Source organism: Nicotiana tabacum, chromosome 22 (assembly GCF_000715075.1).
Source record: "Nicotiana tabacum cultivar K326 chromosome 22, ASM71507v2, whole genome shotgun sequence".
Taxonomy (NCBI): Eukaryota; Viridiplantae; Streptophyta; class Magnoliopsida; order Solanales; family Solanaceae; genus Nicotiana; species Nicotiana tabacum.
The window spans coordinates 48662573-48682447 of NC_134101.1; the positions used below are offsets into that span (position 1 = coordinate 48662573).

General features: G+C 39.1%; 1 protein-coding gene across 1 annotated transcript; it reads right to left on the reverse strand.

The window, feature by feature from the left end:
* Positions 1–1931: 1931 nt before the first annotated feature.
* On the reverse strand, positions 1932–2627 carry LOC107823591 (uncharacterized). The gene has a single exon (XM_016650281.1). The coding sequence runs from the start codon at positions 2625–2627 to the stop codon at positions 1932–1934; it is 696 nt and encodes a 231-aa protein (XP_016505767.1).
* Between the last annotated feature and the right edge of the window lie 17248 nt (positions 2628–19875).

Here is a 19875-nt window from a genome sequence, read left to right on the forward strand (position 1 = left end):
CTCTATATTTTCGTCGTTTTCGAAGAGTGATATAAAATTGAATAAAAAATAAAAGAATGGAATTAGTAGCATAATTATTTTTTTTGTAACAACTATGAATATTATCATACCAACAAACATGAGTTAACACTACACCTAAAGAGAACCTAACCCCATACATATCCACCTTCTAGGAAGATTAATGTGAAGAATTAGGCCTGAGAAATGACTTTCTAGTTACACATGATTTTTTGTATCATTTCCTATAGTTTCTTCTAGTATGGATTAGAAGTTCTAATCTATGTACAATTTCCATCTAAATCTGTACTACAGCTAGCTCAATATTTAAACTTTGTTTCTTGAAAATGACCCAGTTCCTTGCCCTCCACATATGGTAGATGATAGCACTCCAAATAGCCGATAGTGTTTCCTTAGTTGCTTGCTTCCAATGATTACTTCTGATTCTTTCCATTACCCTCTTCACCTCTCCTTCTTGGAGTTGGATGCTCAACCAGCTTTCCAATTCCTTTCGAAGTACACTGGTCCATGCACATTCTACAAATAGATATATAGGAGTTTCTGCTGTGTGTGTACTACATAGGCAGCATTCACTGTTATCCACTTGAATACTCAGTTGTTGAAGCCTATCTTTTATCAAGAGTCTGTTCTGTACAGCTAACCATAGATAAACCGATGCTTTGGTTAAGCAATAGCAGTCCACACCAGGTCAGCACTAGCCTATTTTGTAAGATTACCTTTGAAAGCAATGTAGCTTTCTGTAATAGAATACCTTCCAGTAGAATTCAACCTGTATTTGCCATTTATGTACCAAGTGATCATGTCATCCTTCAGAGAGTTTATCTTCTTCCAATACCAGCTGCAATCCAGAGGCGACCTATGTGTCCAGATATTATTGTCATGCTTCATATACATACCATGAACCCACTTCACCCAAATGAAGCCCCATTTCTCTTATAGCTACCATATATATAAGCTTGCCAACAGCTGTAATATTCCATTGTCGACATCTCTTAATATTAAGTCCTCCAAACCTTTTAGGCACACAAATCTTATCCCAAGATATTAGTGGTGTTTTCTTCTTTTCCTCTGTACCTCCCCATAAGTACTCCCTACATAGCTTATCAACTTCTTTAAGCACACTCTGAGGAAGTATAAACATAGCCCCCAAAAATTATGTATGGAGAAGGGTACTACATTAATGATTTGTAATCGTCTAGCATAGGATAACTGCTTTGAATAACCATAATTTATTCTCTGAGTGATCTTATCAGTCAATTGATGGCAATCCACTTTGTTTCACTTCTTTGAAGAAAGTGATAGTCCCAGATACCTAATAGGGAAAGTCCCTATTGTGAATCCAGTTATTTCCATTAGTCTCTTCTTAGTTGCTTCATCTACCCCTCCAACAAATATACTTGATTTTTTCATGTTTGCTATCAATCATGTAACCTTGGTGAAGTGATCTAGTGCCTTCATTACTCTTTTGATGGATATTTCTTGACCTTTGCAGAAGATCATTAAATCATTAGCAAATACCAAGTGAGCTTGAGTTGTTTACACATTGGGTGAAACCTAAAATCTGAAAGTTCACTCATACACTTAAGTGTTCTTGACAAGTACTCCATAACTAATACATATAGGAGGGGAGACATGAGATCCCTCTGCCTTAGTCCTCTTCTCCCCTCAAAATAGCCATTCTCTTCTACATTAACAATGATAGAATATTTCGTTGAGGTTACACACTCCATCACAAGCTTGACAAATTTTTCTAGAAACCCATAGCCATTTAATGCCTCTTCTATAAATTCCCAGCTCACCATGTCATATGCTTTCCTTAAGTCAATCTTCATAAGGCATCTAGGGGTTATTTTCTTGTTATAATGTCTTAGAAGGTCGTAGCAAACTAAAACATTATGCACCATGGATCTTATCTATACAAAGGTTGTCTGACTTTCAGACACCAGATGGCTAACCCTTTCTTTAAGCTTCAAGCATATAAGTTTTGATATCACCTTATAGATCACATTACAACATGCAATTGGTCTATATTGACTAGCATTTTCAGGAGTTGATACCTTTGGAATGAGTGCAATATTGGTGGCATTTATCTGTTTCAGAAATTGGCCATTTTGGAAAAACTCCAGCACTGCCTCTGCTACATCCTTTCCTATTATACTCCATGCTGCTCTGAAAAAATCACTTCCATAACCATCCGACCGAGAACTCTTATTGATGTCAATACTATAGACAACCTTCTTAACATCCTCTTCAGTGAAAGGCTTGAGTATGTTCAAATGATGCTCCTCTGTTAGTATTGGACCATTCCTTAGAAAACCTCTGAAGGCTCTGATTCTTTCCTCATGTTGTTTCCCCAGAAGATCCTGATAATAATGAACAAACAGTCTAGCTATAACTTGTTCTGTTTGCCAGTTGCCTTGATTATCTTTGAGTTGAACTATGGCTTGCTTAAGTATCCTGTGCTTTATCACTGAGTAAAAATAACTGGTATTATCATCCCCTAGATTAATCCAACTAGCCTTGCTTCTTTGCTGCAAGAACACCTCTGCTAAGTAGGACGATTGCCTTAGTTTTTGGTGTTTCTCCTTTTCTATCTGCTGCAATATCATGTTCCCAGGATCCTTATTGAGCTGCTCCTGTATAATCTTCAGTGCTCAAAAAAATATATTATAATAATCCACCATAATTATTATAAAATCTTTTTTGAGGTTTTTTCCGTGGAATAAAAAGTAAGCCCAATACAATAACCCAAAGAAAATATTAATTTTGGTATAGAGAAAATGAACAAAAAATCAAAGCCTAGATTTCACTATCAGAATATCCTTCATGTTTTCATCAACCACTTTCTTAATATAACCAAATCATTATTTCTCTTGTAAAGTAGGGATACCCAATTTTTCTTCCAGCTGATAAAGACACCATTTGAAATGCAACGGAACCTCATTCTGAACACTGAATTTTTCACGCTAATCTTATTTAAATCATTATAGTTGTATCGATTTGTCATGTCGTAAAAGGAAAAAAAAACTTGTAATTTCATTTCTTTTTTTCTTGTGTTTTGCGTGAAGCAAACTACGATAAACCCAGTGAATTCCCACAAGTAATGTTTGGGGAGGGTAATGTGTACGCAAACCTTACCCCTACCCTGAGAGGACAGAAAATCTATTTCCAATAGACCCTCAGCTAAAAAAAGATGAAAAGAACATTGGCAGCAAGTAGTAACAACAACAAGATATTATGAAAATCGAAGCGAAAGATAGGAATCAAACAGTGGTACAAATAGCAATTTAAAAATAAAAAGATATCATACTAACACTATTACTACCGTTCTAATTGTGCTGGGAGAACAAAAGTTTTCTTTAAATTGGATATAGAAAAATAGAATCACGAAGATCGACCAGGAAGTGTTAGCTTCTTTAAATATGAATTGACATGATTGGAAAAACAAAAATTTGCTCAACCTTTCGTACCATTATGGCGTACCGATAGTGAAAAAATGAGGAAAGAAATATCATTGCAAATGAATTTATTTTCTCTATTGTAAGGTTAGACACTGAAGCTCTTTTTAATGTGCAAATTGAAAGCAAGGGCAAAGAGACGATTCTTAAAATTTATCTTTGAGAGCTCCTTTTTAATGTACAAATTGAAAGCAAATCTATTATATTTTCAGGTCGAATACATCTTAGCCATAAGTAAAATATACATGTGAAATGTGGGAAAGCTGTTTTTCAGGCATTTAAATACTCGGGTGTAAGAGAAATTTGATCATTCTTGTCTTCTTGTCATCAAAATATTCCTTGAGAACAACGTAAGAACTAATGAGACCGACGCAGCCTCTATTTTGTTTGGATATGTTTGGAATATTTTTGAAAATAAAATAAATAAAATGGAAAGAGACTAATATCGAATATTAATAAAGTAGCTTCGCAAATGTTATCACCGAAGCAAACTCTGCCCTTTTGTCAGGAGCATATTATATTTTTGCAAGTCGAGCTACTTGGATATTGTGGCTACCTCATTCCATATATTTTACAAAAATTGGATAACCTTATTTAGTAAAATAACAATAAAATATATTCTAATAATTTTATTACATAGAATAAATAAAAAACTTAACAATTATAGTCTATTTGTAGTTTAAAATATCATCTAGTTACTAAAAGGAACTATCTAAGTATTACAAGTTGAATTTTCCTCGTAATGTGCGATTCTCTCTATAACATCACTCTCTTTTCATGATTTCCTTTTACATGTCACTTTTATTTTTTTCATGCCTTTTTGACAATATTAAAAAAATATTTTGACTAAGTTATTAGAAGTATCATTTATTTATTTTATCTCAATTTTACTTTCACCATTTTTATTAGAGTAAGAGTAAATAAATTGGAGAAAAAACCAGTTAGGAACTGTATGGATCAAAATTTGCCTTTAGGACATTCAAATCAAAATAACACTACGAGAAGGATCCGCAAATCATCATTTAAAGACGGTCATGAAGTCATATGAGCCGAGGTCGAGGAGGCTAAGAAAGTCGTGGTCAAAATACCGATGAGGACCAAGGTCGAGAAGTCGAGGAGAGTCACGGTCAAGTCTTCAACGAGAATCATGGTCAAAGAGTCGAGGAGGGTCGTGGTCGAATACTGACGATAGAGCTGTAACAACTAGTTTTCAAAATGGAATAGGAAGTGAATATTCCTTACATTTGTACTATTAAGGTTTTTCGGGAAAGGATCCCATATAAATAGAAGAAAGAGAGAGAGGAAATGCACGTGAAATTCATTCTTGTAAGAACAACACTTTGAAAAAGATTTATTCTTCACTCAATACAAAACTTTACTTTTTTATTAAGATTCTTGCCAGATCCGAGGAATCCTCGACTGTTTGAGGATATGTCATCCAATCATTGTCAGGAGAAAGTTTTCTTTGTTCCATTTTTTGTTGCTTAAATTATTCTCCTTATTACGTGACTGCTACCAGATTGACAGTTATTGAATATCTTACGTATTATTATTGTTCTTGGTAGTTATAAGGCATCTATTGCAAGGAATCATTATAGTCTTCATAAATGCTTCTCAACTACCTTTTGATATCAAGATTTGAGAAAATTATTCTTAACTAAGATTAACCTATATTTAATTAGAATTAATTATTTGAACCGAGATTTACGTTTTTGGGTCAAACAGTTTGGCGTTGTCTATGGGGATTTTCTAGTTAAATTTTTAGTTTCTTCTAGATCTACAAATAACACGGATCACTAACGTATAAAAAAGAGCAAGAACAAGATCTCCTTTCTTTGTGTACACAAATCCCAATATGGCAAGTAACAGAGAAGAAAGGATGAGAATAATAAGCGACCTCCCAACCAACCTCATGAACGTCATCAATGAAAGCTGTGAAACAAGAGACGAAGACACAACGCCCAATGCCTCCCCTAGACGAGATGGGTCACCTCCTCCTCACTGCAGCATCAGGAAATCTCTTGGTAAGGTAGCCTCCACATCCGTGGCGGAGGAGACGCCCCCAGCTGTGAAAAAACTCCTTGAGGCATGGGTAACTGACACCTAACCAGCGTCCTCTGCAAGCGCGCTAGGGACACGACTACAGAAAACACAAGGACTTGCGTTATACGACCAACAGACGAGTAACACAACCAACTCCATCCTCCTCCAACGACATGTATTACTTACAATAACATTAACAGTGCAAGTGACGACACTCTCGCTGCCATTCTGAAAAGGATGGAGGAAATAGAGAATGAGAACAAAGCACTCCGGGACCAAATAAAAGAACACAAAGAAAGGGTCGATAAAATACCGGGTGCCCTTAAGATCTTGCCGAAGAGAGATGCCGGCTAGTTCGCCTGGCAACCGTATAGTGATGCCATCGCCCCACATGCCATACCAAAAACCTTTACAATGCTGCCCTACCTCAGGATATATGATGGCATGACTGACCCTGAAGATTATGTGACTCACTACGTCATCGCCGTGAAAGGCAATGACCTCGCCAAAGAACAAGTATCTTCCATATTGTTAAAAACATTTGGTGAAACCCTCACAGGAAGAGCGTTAACATGGTATTCACAACTACCTGCGCATTCCATAGAAACTTTCAAAGAGATGGCCGACAAGTTCGTAACGGCCCATGCTGGGGCCAAGAAGGCCGAGACGAGAGTGAACGACATATTTGCTATTAACCAGTCTACGGGAGTGGGATTAGGGGACTTCTTCGCGAGATTCAACCGAGTAAGGATGATGCTGCCAAACGTATCGGAAGGGATGGCGGTCGCAGCCTTTTAGAACGGGTTGAGCAGGGATGGTTCGAGGGCGACCAAAAAGTTATTAAGTCGACTGAAGAAGTACCCTCCAACCACGTGGAACGAAATACATAATGCATATTATGTCGAGGTCCGAGCAGATGAGGACGACCTCAATGGACCAGCTCATCGATTGACCTCGATATAGGTAGAATCCAGAAAAGATCAGAGAAATGATACCATAATAGATCTCGCAGCCCCGCGATCTAACAGGGAACGACACCAACTGTACGTCAGAACGGCCGTCACACCCTCCGCCTACTACGAAGCAGGCCCGTCTAAACCAAGAACATGGACTTACTGGAATGAAAGAGGTATGCCCCCTTTACTATTAGCTCACAATTTTTGTGTGTCGCCTGCAGAAATAGTCTATGCTTTGGAGAAACTCGGACAGAAAGTACAGTGGCCGTAGAAGATGAGGTCAGATCTGAGTACCAGAGAATCTGACGCCCTCTGCAAGTTCCATCAAGAACGATGGCACAAAACTGAGGACTGCATCGCCCTAAGGAACGAGGGCACAAAACAAGGATACCTCAAAGAGTTGAAGCGACCGGGGAAGGACCAACTTCAGGACACGAGCAACGCCAAGGACCACCAAAACCACCCTCACCAGCCCGTACCATCCACATGATCATCGGTGAAAGCGCTGACTCATCCATCAATAACGTAAAATTCACCACTACCACAAGCTCAAGCAATCAATCACTCGCGAATGATATGACAAACTCGAAGAAAGTATCGTCTTTGATTATTCAAACACCAATGATTTGACCTTTTCACATAATGATGTCCTCGTTATTACCTTACGAATTTTAGATATCGATGGGAGATGCATTATGGTAGATGACGAGAGCGGTGCGTGCATTATCCATCCTCAAGTACTTGCACAAATGAAACTCAAAGATAAGAGAGTACCACGTTGTCTGACGCTAACTGGTTTTAACAATGCAGTTGAGCGAACATCTGGAGAAATCACACTCCCTGTTCTGGCCGGTGGCATCTGATCACGTCCAAAGCACACCTCAAAAAAAGTATGAAACGGTCGTATGCAATAATAGAAATCCAACTAAGAGTCGGGGTCTAATCCATATGGAGCTATGATGGGAGTTAGGGATATATATTTCAATTTGAGCAATTGGATTATCTGGATTGCACTTCCACAACAAGGATTTGTTTTGTATTTCTAATGTTACACTAGTGATTGCAAAATAAAGAAAGAAGACTAGAAATAATTGTTTTAAGGTTTTTCCAAATAGATAAAAAGCCTATGGTTGTGACCATGACCTAGGTGTTTGCCTAATGGGATAAAGACTTTACTACTTGTTTTGTCGATTGGGGCGTGTTATAGCTCTCAACTCTAAATTACCCACTCAATATCTCTCGTTCAGAGAGTGATTTTGCCCAATTTTGCTTTCTCAAGACCAAATGGGTATCACCCAAAACAGTTGATAAGAGCTCAAGTCGGATTATTACTATCTCTAGGTTGAACCCTTTAATTGGGTTAATCAATCTCTCAATTGACTCAATTCCTTATTAGCCTAGTTATCCTAGACTAGGTCCTTCTTTCTCAAGTAGAGACTAAGTCAAATAGGCATGAATCAATGTTTGCAACCATTAATCCTAAAATTAAAGTATGAACTAAGCTAAATAATCAACACCCAATCATAAACAAGCATAAAATTAATCACTCATAAGGTTTACACACTAGGGTTGGGTCATATTCATTACATTCATTTTCTCTCTCTTTGATTTCTCTATGTTTGGGATCATTACCTCTCTTTGAATCCCTTCAACTCTTCCACTTATTCACTTTTTTTTTGCTTTTTTCTTTTTGTTCTTTTCTTTTTCTTGCCTTTCCTTTTCATCATTGCCCTGATACCTTTTTCAAGTTTCTCGTCTCTCACCCAAACTTACGTTTTTAGCCATTTGTTTCACAAGAGTGTTAAGGAAAGCTCGGGTGCCAAGAGAGGGTCACGACAAATCGGGTAAAGGCTTGTAACATGGTTATCAAATGAGAAAGGCTCGAGGCTCAAAGGGGTTAACTAGGGATAACATCATTGGTAGGCAATAGAAAACTCAAACGGGCCAAGAAAAGCCTACAATCACTTCTCAAGCCAAGCAAAACATAAGATTTTGCCTTAAAACACATTCGAGGCAAGTTCTAGACCTTTCGCGCGGGTGCTTGGACTAGCAACAAAGCATCTCACCCCTCACACAATTGGATTGTTAAAAAGGATAGAGTCGAGGGCCCACAACGACCACATTCAAGATTGAAAATCACTATGGTTCAATTAAACCACTCGATGGTTGCCAAAGTCAACACAAGAGTCACAAAGTCACTAACTAGAGCTATTTATTTCAAAAACCTTATTTCTAACCATAAGCACGTAGTGAAGTGTGTTGGTACCAAATGAAGCATTTTTTACTCTTCGAGCATGACTTAATTAGGTCTTTTTATTCATTACTACTACTATTATTACCACACACCAAAAACAGACTCATTCCCTTAAGAAGGTTGTCCCGCCATCCATCGTTGGGACGAGTCACCCGGTTCACACAACAACTACCTTTGGAAAGAACCGTGGCATTAAGAAAGCCAAAAGCTTATTATCTACTAGAATATAAAAAGAAGCTACTAAATCAAACAAAGTAGATACTAACTCAAACTAAGAACTAACAAAGGAACAAAAATAAAGAAGCTAATAAACAAAAATTATTGAATATATATAATGAGAGAAAAAGAGAGAGTATATACACAATAAGAAAGAAAAAGAAAGTAATATCAAATTATTACAGGCCAAATGTTTCAGAATATACCAAATATGGTCAATAAACTCCACCCCTCTGAATAAAGATAAGCATTGTCCCCAATGCTAAATAAAATAAGAGTAAAAGAGGGGAATGAGTGAAGAAAACTCCATATGGCTCCTTGGACATCTCTGTATCCCCAGCAATGTCACCGCCCTCAGTCTCATTCAACTGAATTTCATCATCCTCAACTCTGGGTGTGACTGGGTTGGTGAACATCTGACGTACTGCCTCGGCAGTGTCAGCAGCAGAATCTGGCTCCTCATACTGGCCAGCTAGTGCCACCGGTGCTGATGGTGCTGCGGGTTCTGGGCCTGAAGGATGTGGGTCAATTAACATGTCAAAGGGGATATCTCCGGCTACAAAAAGCTTGGTCACCTATCTTCGGAGCTTGTCCACTGACTTTTTGCTGGCCTGGGACTTCCTCATCTTCTTTACTTCTTTTCCTAGCTCTTCAATCACTGACTCGTATTGTACCAAGAAAGCCATGATGGTGTTCTAGCTCTCTAGGATCTTCTTCAATTTCTCCTCAACTGTCGGGGAAACTGAGGTGTCTGAAAAGTAGACTATGCTACAACAGTACTGGATAAGTCAGACAGCTTTGCAGTTGCTATCTGCATCTAGTTTTTAAGTCTCGCCAATGTCTGGGAGACTTGCAGCGCAGAAAGTGGAGCAGTAGGCATGGGCACCGACTTCAAAGCTGAGGTGGAAGCTGTGGAACTATAGTAGGGACATAAGATGATGGTGGAGGCATAGCTGCGACACTAGAGGAATGCTCGGCTGTAGTGGATGGAACATCAACTGCCTCTATAATTACCACAACTCGCTTATCAGACTGGCCTGTGGTGGTAGACGACTGACCTTTTTTCTTTGGGTTGTTCGCATCCATAAGTGAGTACCATGAGAACAGCTTCTTCAGCCTCACCTTTGTATCAAAATCCCTTGGTTCCACCCCCGCATCCGTAAGATACTCTGTAATAGTGTTGGGGTATGGGTAGGAAAAGTCATCTTGCCGGGCGATCACTGAGATGTTGGCTGACATCACGACACCCATATTGATAGGGTACCCAGCCATAATAGAGGCAACTAAGACTGCCCGAGAAATCGGCAAGTGAGTCTCATTTTGACTCGAGTCCAGTCTGCAGTAGACAAATGATTGCCACCCTTTTTCTTTGAAGCTCAGTGTGCTCCGGTGGATAGGAACCCCAATGGTGATCCATGGTGGTGGTGCAACTAGAATCTCCGCTAACCAAGGACGAACTGCATCCCCAAGTGCACACTTTTTCAGGTATTCTTTTGGATCGACATCATTAATGCCCATGTATGTGTTTAGTGTGTGTTGATCAAATCGCATTTTGAGGTTTCACACTTTTGTCACCTTTGTCCCCTTTTTGATAAGAGCCACATTGGAGTAGAATTCCCGGACAAGGTATTCCTTAGCATCCATCACACTCTGGGTAAACCACATCCACCCTTTGCGTTCTCTAAACTTCCTCATCACGACCGAGTTGTACCTCTCTAAATCTATCAGTGAGAATAATCGCTCGAGTGTTAGCGACCTCGCCGGCCACAACGTGCGGAAACTAGTGAAAGCTGCCAGGCTAACGAATCGGTCCTCCCAAACCTCTTTCTTCTTTGTTCTTTCAACCCCAACAGTTGTGGCATCTCCCCCTCTACCATCATCGGGTATTTCCTGAATGGGTGTATCCTGTGTCCTAGGGACTGGTGCTGCTAAAGGCTCAGAAGCCTGACTAGCACTTTCCGATCCCTCGAAAGTGCTGTGGGATAAGGACGGCTCATCCCTAAGTTGAAGTCTCCCTGGCGGCCTGGACTGTATTGCCGGTTGTTCCTGAACAGAGGCTGAGGTGCCCCTCTGATACGTCCCTAGACGGGGTGTATGAACTTGTTTCGGAGAGATCTGCACCTCTCGCTTTTTACGGCTGTTGTCTTTTTTCTTAGTTCTTGCTATTGGCAAAGAGGTAAAGCTCTCTTGCCTCGTCCCTGATAAGGTTCACCCCTCCCTTTGGAAGTGTCGCCTCTGTCTCTAGATTGAACCATTGTCTGTATCAAGCAAAGGCAGTTGTTTATTGCAATTCAATGTTCAGGCGTACATAAGAGATATGCAATAATACACCAAAAAACATAGTGAGGATCACAGACACAGTATGTTTGCATGGTAACGATATGCGGTCCGTACAATTATACTGTGGCCGCAGGTTTGCAGATCGCACTATTTAGCTTTGCGGCTGCAAAAGTGATGTGTGGTCCGCACAATTTCACTTGCGGCCGCATCTCAGAAACCCAAAATCTTCCAATTCTCTAATGACAGAGAATTGGTTGATGTGTGGTCGCAACGTCATTTCTACGGCCCACAAAATTAGACCCACGGCCGCATATTTGAGTCACAAAGTGTAAACTCTCTGATGATAGTGAAAGGGTTGTTCTGCGGACGTAATGGGAATTCTGTGGTCCCCATAATTTTCTTGCGGCCGCAGACCCATTCTTTACTAAAGCTGCCCTAGAATCAACTTCTGCGGACCACACAATTTCAGATGCAGCCGCAAAATTCAAAACACTACGAACAATCCAGTCTTTCAATCTAGGTTTTTCACTTTTTTGTGCAAATTTTGACATGGTAACAGCGTAAAGGCATGAAAATACGTTGACCCAGTCCCCAATGAGCATGTATTAGTTAACCCACTACAGATTTACCCCTGCATGAATACACAATTGAATTCTATTGACAAATGCCTAAAAATAATTAAAAAGTTATAAATTAAACTAAAAAAATGAAAAATTCTAACAAGGAATTTAAGCTTACCAAATGTGAATGAGTGCAAAGGATGAGTGATCACGGTTGTTGGGCGTGTGGGCAAATGATTCACCAAGAAATTTCAATATAGTGCAAGATTTTGTGCTCAGAGAGGGAAAGGTGTAACACTTGCCCTGTCCCTCTATTTATACAAGTGATTTTCTAAGGGAAGGAGGAATGAGTGCGGCCGCACAATTTCAGTTGCGGTCCGCACTCTATTACCTAGTGAGCTTAAGTTGGTGTCTTGTCTGCGGTACGCAGAATTTTGCTTGCGATCGCAGATTGACCATTTTTCTGACATACCAACTTCAGAGAGTTGGCATTTTCCACCTTCCATTTGTGCAGTCCGCAAGATAATTGTGCGGCCGCAGAGTACTTTTGCTGCAACAACTATAAATGTGCGGTCTGTACAATTCAACTGCGGTCCGCAAGTGATGCAACAGTTAGGCTGATGTCTATTCACAATTCCTGTAAGGCGCAGTCATCCCCGTAGCACACTTCAAATCAAGTTAGCACAAAAATAACACTTAACTACAAAAGAAAAAAAAGAAAAAGAAACATGGGTTGCCTCCTAAGAAGCGTCTGATTTAACGTCGCGACACGACGCAGAATACCATAAATTGAAATGAATGACCGCCACGGCGTGGCTATCTCCAACATTTCCAAAATAGTGCTTCACCCGGTGACCATTGACTCGGAATACTTCAATGTTTTTGTTCTTCAAGTTCAATGCACCAAAAGGTGTCACACCCACAATTTCAAAGGGACCACTCAATTTAGACTTTAGCTTTCCGGGAATCATCCTTAACCTTGAGTTGAACAACAATACGAGATCGCCCACCTTGAACTCTTTGTTCCAAATGTATTTGTCATGAAGATATTTCATCTTTTCTTTGTACAAGGATGAACTTGTGTAGGCATGGTACCGGAATTCATCCAATTCATTCAAATGTACAACCCTCAATTTAGCGGCTACATCCCAATCAAGATTCAACTTCTTTAGAGCCCACATAGCCTTGTGCTCAAGTTCCACCGAAAGATGACAAGCTTTTCCGAATACCAAACGGTATGGCGACATTCTGATAGGTGTTTTGTAAGTCGTCCGATAAGCCCATAATGCATCATCAAGCTTCTTGGCCCAATCCGTCCGGTTGGCATTCACTGTTTTGGACAAAATACTTTTTATCTCCCGGTTGGAGACTTTCACTTGACCGCTAGCTTGTGGATGATAGGGAGTTGTAACTTTATGAGTAACACCATACTTGATAAGTAAAGTGTCGAAAGCCTTGTTGCAAAAATATGACCCCTCAGAACTTATACTAACACTCGGAGTACCAAACCTTGTGGAAATATTCTTCTTCAAGAATGCCACCACACTTCTCGCTTCATTGTTTGGTACATCCATGGCCTCCACCCATTTGGACACATAATCCAACGTGACCAAGATGTAGGTATTTCCACAAGAACTCACAAAAGGACCCATGAAATCAATACCCCACATGTCAAAAATATCAATTTCCAAAATGGTGGTGAGAGGCATTTCATTTTTCTTTGAGATTCCACTGGCTCGTTGACATTCATCACATCTTTTCATGAGCTCACTAGCATCCTTGTAAAGAGTGGACCAATAGAAACTGCAACTTAGCACTTTGGCCGATGTTCTTACTCCACCATGGTGACCACCATATGGTGAAGAATGACAAGCTCCAAGAATTTCACCTTGCTCTTCTTTCGGTACACATCTTCTAATCACCCCATACGTACAAATCTGGAAAAGGTATGGTTCATCCCAATAATAATTTTGACAATCTCGTTTGAGCTTCTTCCTTTGGTTTGAAGAGAAATCATCCAGAATGATACCACACACAAGGAAATTTGCTAGATCCGCGAACCGTGGCACCTCTTTCATTGAAATAGCCAAGATTTGCTCATCGGGGAAGGAGTCATTGATTTCAAGGCCATCATGCGGCCTCCCCTCCTCCTCCAAATGAGACAAGTGGTCCGCCACTTGGTTTTCACTCACTTTTCTATCTTGGATGTCAATATCAAACTCTTGCAACAAAAGCAACCATCTCATCAACCGAGCTTTGGAATATTTCTTGCTCATAAGATAACGAAGTGCCGCATGATCCGTGTGGACAATGACCTTTGCACCCATCAAGTACGGGCAGAACTTGTCAATTGCAAACACTGGCAATGAGCTCTTTCTACATAACAGTGTAGTTGACTTGGGCACTATTCATGGTCTTACTAGCATAGTAGACTGAGTGAAAAATCTTGTTGATGCGTTGCCCCAAAATAGCCCCATCCGCTACGTCACTTGCATCACACATGAGTTCAAAAGAGACACTCCGATTTGGAGCGGTGATGATGGGAGTAGTTGGCAACTTGAACTTTAACAATTCAAAAGCTCTCATGCAATCATCATCGAAGTTGAACTTAGTATCCTTCTCAAGAAGTTTGCACAACAGGTTCACCACATTAGAGAAATCTTTGATGAAACAACTGTAAAACCTTGTGTGGCCTAAGAAACTCTGCACACCCTTCATCGAAGATGGATGTGGAAGTTTAGAAATCACCTTTATCTTTGCTTTGTCAACTTCAATTCCATTCTTTAAGATTTTGTGGCCATGGACAATGCCTTCCTCGACCATAAAATGACACTTCTCCCAATTGAGCAACAAATTTATTTCTTCACATCATTCTAACACTTTTTCTAAATTTTTAAGACAATCATCAAAAGAATCTCCAACCACTGAGAAGTCATCCATGAAAACTTCAAGGTAGTCCTCCACCACCATGAAGATAGCCATCATACACCTTTGAAAAGTCATTGGTGCATTGCACAAACCAAATGACATCCGCTTGAAGGCGAAAGTACCATAGGGACATGTAAATATTGTTTTCTCTTGATCCTCCGGAGCAATAAGGATTTGGTTGTAGCCAGAATACCTATCGAGAGAGCAATAGAAAGAACGGCCAGCCAATTTTTCAAGCATTTGATCTAATAAAGGAAGTGGGAAATGATCCTTCCTTATGACTTTGTTGAGCTTGCAATTATCCATAGACACTCTCCACCCGATCACCGTTCTTGTAGGAACCAACTCATTCTTATCATTAGTGACCACCGTCATGCCCCTTTTCTTCAGGACACATTGAACCGGAGAAGTCCATGAATTATCGGAAATGGGCTAAACAACCCCGACATCCAACCACTTGATAATCTCCTTTTTGACAACTTCTTGCATAGCCTCATTGAGTCTCCTTTGATGTTCAATAGATGGTTTGGCTCCTTCCTCCAAGTTGATCTTACGCATGCAAAATGCAGGGCTTATCCCCCGAATATCCGCCAATGTCCACCCAATAGCCTTCTTCCTCTTTTGGAGCACCGCCAATGTAGAATCTACCTACACATTAGTCAAACAAGAGGAAAGAATAACCGGTAAAATAGAACAAGGGCCAAGAAATTCATACCAAATATATGGAGGCAATGGCTTTAACTCCAAAGTAGGGGGCTCTTCAATGGAAGGCTTTGTAGGAGGAGTTGTTCTATCTTCAAGATTCAAAGATAGTTTCCAGGGTGCATAATTGTACGACCCCATTCCTTGAAAAGAGTTCACACATTCCATGAAGCCATCCATCTCGTCATCATCAAAGTTGAGCAAGACGGCCTCCAATATATCACCAACATTGATTCTGGCACTTGTATCATCAATAATAACATAGGTCACTAAGTCCACTTAAGAGCACACCTCGTTGCTATTTGGTTGCCGCATAGACTTACATACATGGAATACCACTTTTTTATCACCCACCCTGAAGGTAAGTTCTCCGGCTTCAACATCACAAAGAGTCTTCCCCGTAGCAAGGAAAGGTCTTCCAAGAATAATCGACACCTCATAATCAACTTCACAATCTAGAATGACAAAATCCGTCGGAAGAATGAATTTATCAACACGAACCAAGACATCCTCAATCACTCCCAAAGGTTTCTTCATAGTAAGATCGGCCATTTGCAATCTCATAGAGGTGGGTCTAGGTTGCCCGATTCTCAAGGTCTTGAAAACTGAATAGGGCATCAAATTGATACTTGTCCCAAGATCACAAAGAGCTTTAGCAAACTCGACATTTCCAATTGTACAAGGAATCGTGAAAACATCGGGATCCTCCAACTTAGGAGCCATTGATTGCACAATTGCACTCACTTGATGAGTGACTTTGATAGTTTCAAAATTAATTGGCCGTTTCTTTGTCACGAGATCCTTCATAAACTTTGCATAACCGGGCATTTGTTACAAAGCTTCAACTAATGGCACATTGATTGAGAGACTCTTCATCATTTGAATAAACTTTTTGAATTGATTCTCGCCATTTTGTTTGGCAAGTCTTTGAGGGTAAGGAGGTGGAGGCTTAGGCAATAGTGCCTTAACCTTTTGCACTACCGGCTCCGATATGTCAATAATTTGATCCTTAGACAGGTTAACCTCCTCTTGAGTCTCTTCCACACTATCATCAATATCAATCCGAACTTCATCATTTGATTGCATTATATTGTTCGGGACCTCTTCTTCTTGTACCATTTGCTCATCATCCACAAGTTGCTTTTGACTTGAGGTGGGTACATTCCTACCTCTTCCACTTCTTGTAGTAATGGCCATGGCATGCCCTGTGTTATTTCCACCCTTTAGGTTTACCACTGCGTCACTTGGTAGTGCCCCCTTAGGACAAGAATTTAGAGCTTGAGAGATTTGCCCCATTTGAACATCTAAGTTACGGATCGATGTGTTGTGTGAGGCAAGTTGGAAATTCGAATCGGCATTCTTTTCCATCATTTGCTTGAACATGTTTTCAATACGCCTCATCTCATTATTTGAATAACTAGGACCAAGGGAAGGATAAGGAGGCGAGTTGCTTGGTTGTTGATATATCGGGGGCCTTTGAAAACCCGACCCCCGATTTCCTTGATTGTTGTTCCATCTGTGTTGAATGTTCCCATCCGCCTTGATTGTTACCTCCCCAATTTCCTTGATTATTGCCACTCCAATTTCCTTGATTGTTGTTGTTATGCCAATTCCCTTGATTGTTTCCACCACTCCAATTTCCTTGGTTGCTAGAATTCCAATTGTCTTGATTGTTTTGGGGTCGCCATTATTGTTGGTTTGGGCCTTGGAAGTTGTTTTGTTGCCCTTGAAAGTTGTTCACATATTGCACCTCCTCTTCTCGTTCATTGTAAGAATTGTCTTGATCAAAACCACTATCCTCTTGCACATAAATCTCCACTTGATGTTGCACTTGTGAACCCTTGGTCCTTCTTTTGTTCACCATCATGTTCACTCCCTCTATGGCATTGACTTGCTTAGGATTTTGCACTTGTTGAAGTTGAGCCTTTGCTAATTAATTCATGACGGAAGTCAATTCGGCAATGGCTTTCCCATGATCATGCAACTCTTTGTGAAGGTGGATCACGTTGGGATCACCTTAAAGAACATTAGCCCGGTATTGCTATGCCGATGATGTTTCCGACATTTCATCTAAAATCTCACACGCCTCCGCATAAGGCGTAGTCATGAAGTTCCTACAATAAATCAAATACCCATTAAGTTTACACACTAGGGTTGGGTTACAAGCCTAGTGAAAATCTAGCTACTCATGATTAAATTAGAAGAAAAAGAAGAATAAGTGATAATTAAACCCATATTGATAATTAAAATGATGAAATTGTTATAAAACAATAAAAGAAGAAGAAGAGTATTGTAGAGAAAAGCAGGGAGAGAGAATTCTTATTGATTTGGGATCAATTACAATGGAATAGGACCCCTATATTAATAGGGAAATAGTGACTTACCCACCAAGTAAAATCCCTAAAATCTCTCTAAAATATAGACATTCACCTTAAATACAATTCTATTTATAACACTCCCCCTTGAATATCTATTCAATAGATAATGTGTCTCGTTAAAACTTTAACTAAAATAAAACCTAGTGGGAAAAGAATTCTAGAAAAGTAAAAAGAGTACACATATTTAGAAATACGCCTTTTGGTTGCCTCATTAAAAACCTTGTAAGAAAAACCAGTGGGACAAAATCTTGTAAGGGAAAAAGAGTACAATGCGTACTAACTCCCCCTGATGAGAGCATCAATTCACATCCTTGAGCCTTCACATTCCAATCTTGTGCACCATCTTCAAACTATCGTTGGTAGAGATTTGATAAACAAATCAGCCATATTACCTTGAATGAATATGTTACACCTTGAAATCATCATTCTTGATAGAGATGTAATGTCTTCATAAACTGTCGTGGAATGGCCTTTTCAATATCTCCATAGAGGTATTCTCGCTGTCACATTATCATGCTTATAGTTATAGCAAGATACATATGTGCACAAATTGCACTTAGGATGTGGTACATCAGGACCAAGAACTGTATATGCTTTATGTGATTTAAATCCTTCAGGGATTATCATATAAGTATAGTCAAATAATCCATATAAATAGACTTTAGATATATATTAAGTTTTCATGTCATGCCGACATATAAAATACATGAAAGTGATTGCACACACCTATAGACTTTATACTTTCGAGTGTTTGAACTATATATCCAAAACTACATGTCTTTCATATGAAACCAAATTCTACTTGAATTGTTTCTCCAAACTTAAGATCCTCATATATATTTAGCGTTATTATAGATGTCATCGAAAACCATTTTATATCGGTTCCAACCTCCTTATTTTTCATAAAGACATAACATAGAGATCTCTTCATTCATATATTCAGGTACCTGAATCTCTCATGAGATTTTATGAAGTGTTATGTCATGTGATCTTCTAGATCACTTGCCTCATTTATGATCATTTTGATCATTTTCTCATCTTCTTTATCAAGAAGTTTATTTGAAACTGATTTTTCTATATGCTTTAAGCGTACCATAGACTTTGTCCTTCTAGGACTTAATAGGAGAATTTGCAATGAGAATATAGTTACTTTCTTTGGGTCAACAAATGTGTCTGGCATGCTTTGCAATATATTGCAAATGAATTATCTTTTTATGAACTTCAAGTTAATATTATTCTATTCGAGGATCTAGATGTAGACATGATAATTCATTCCACGTAACTTTTTCTCAACTGTTTATCCTGTCTCCCCCTCATGTTAGAGAAACTAACTTACTTTCTGAACCTTTGATAACCCACCTTTGTGCGTTATGGTGTTAATCAAAATATACACCGCACATCAATAATAATAAGATGAAATAATTTTGTTCCTAACCCTGAACCACTTGTGAGGGGAGAATATAATATACTTTCGTGTATAACGTATATCAAACTGATATACATAAATTTGTTCTCATAAGTAATAGTTTAACTATTAAGTGGAGGCACTCAATAATTATTTTGCTAAACTAATTGTGATGTAAACCAATTTATCAAGATAAACTTTCTTGAATAGAAAATCTGGAAATTTTGCTCTAAATTAAATTATTGAGCAAGTTACCTCACAAATATCAGGTTGCAGGTTAATAATAAATGCACATGTAACCATCTCATAAATGCATTATAAGGTTTACATGGCAGGTGAATAGGCTCATATTCACCTTTGATAAATTTCAGAATTCAAGGGATTCAATCCCAATTTTAGTTGGTATAATAATCGCGAGAACAAGCAACATAAGAGAATTCGTAAAGAACTTTCTAATTCTTTAATATCTACCCATTTGAATTCTCTTTTATTTTTGCACATCATACTTAAATTAACATGGCTAAACCAATTATGCCAACTGAATAAATTATCATATTGATAAACTTCAGGTTTACACCATGACGTGTGCAATTGTGAATAAACTCCAAGTTTATTATGATATGGCTTTTTATATCAATAAACGTCTACTTTATTGTGATATTCTTTTGTTTGTGTAG

Coding starts and splice junctions, on each gene's coding strand:
- LOC107823591 (XM_016650281.1), bottom strand. CDS start 2,627: ATGATATTGCAGCAGATAGAAAAGGAGAAACACCAAAAACTAAGGCAA.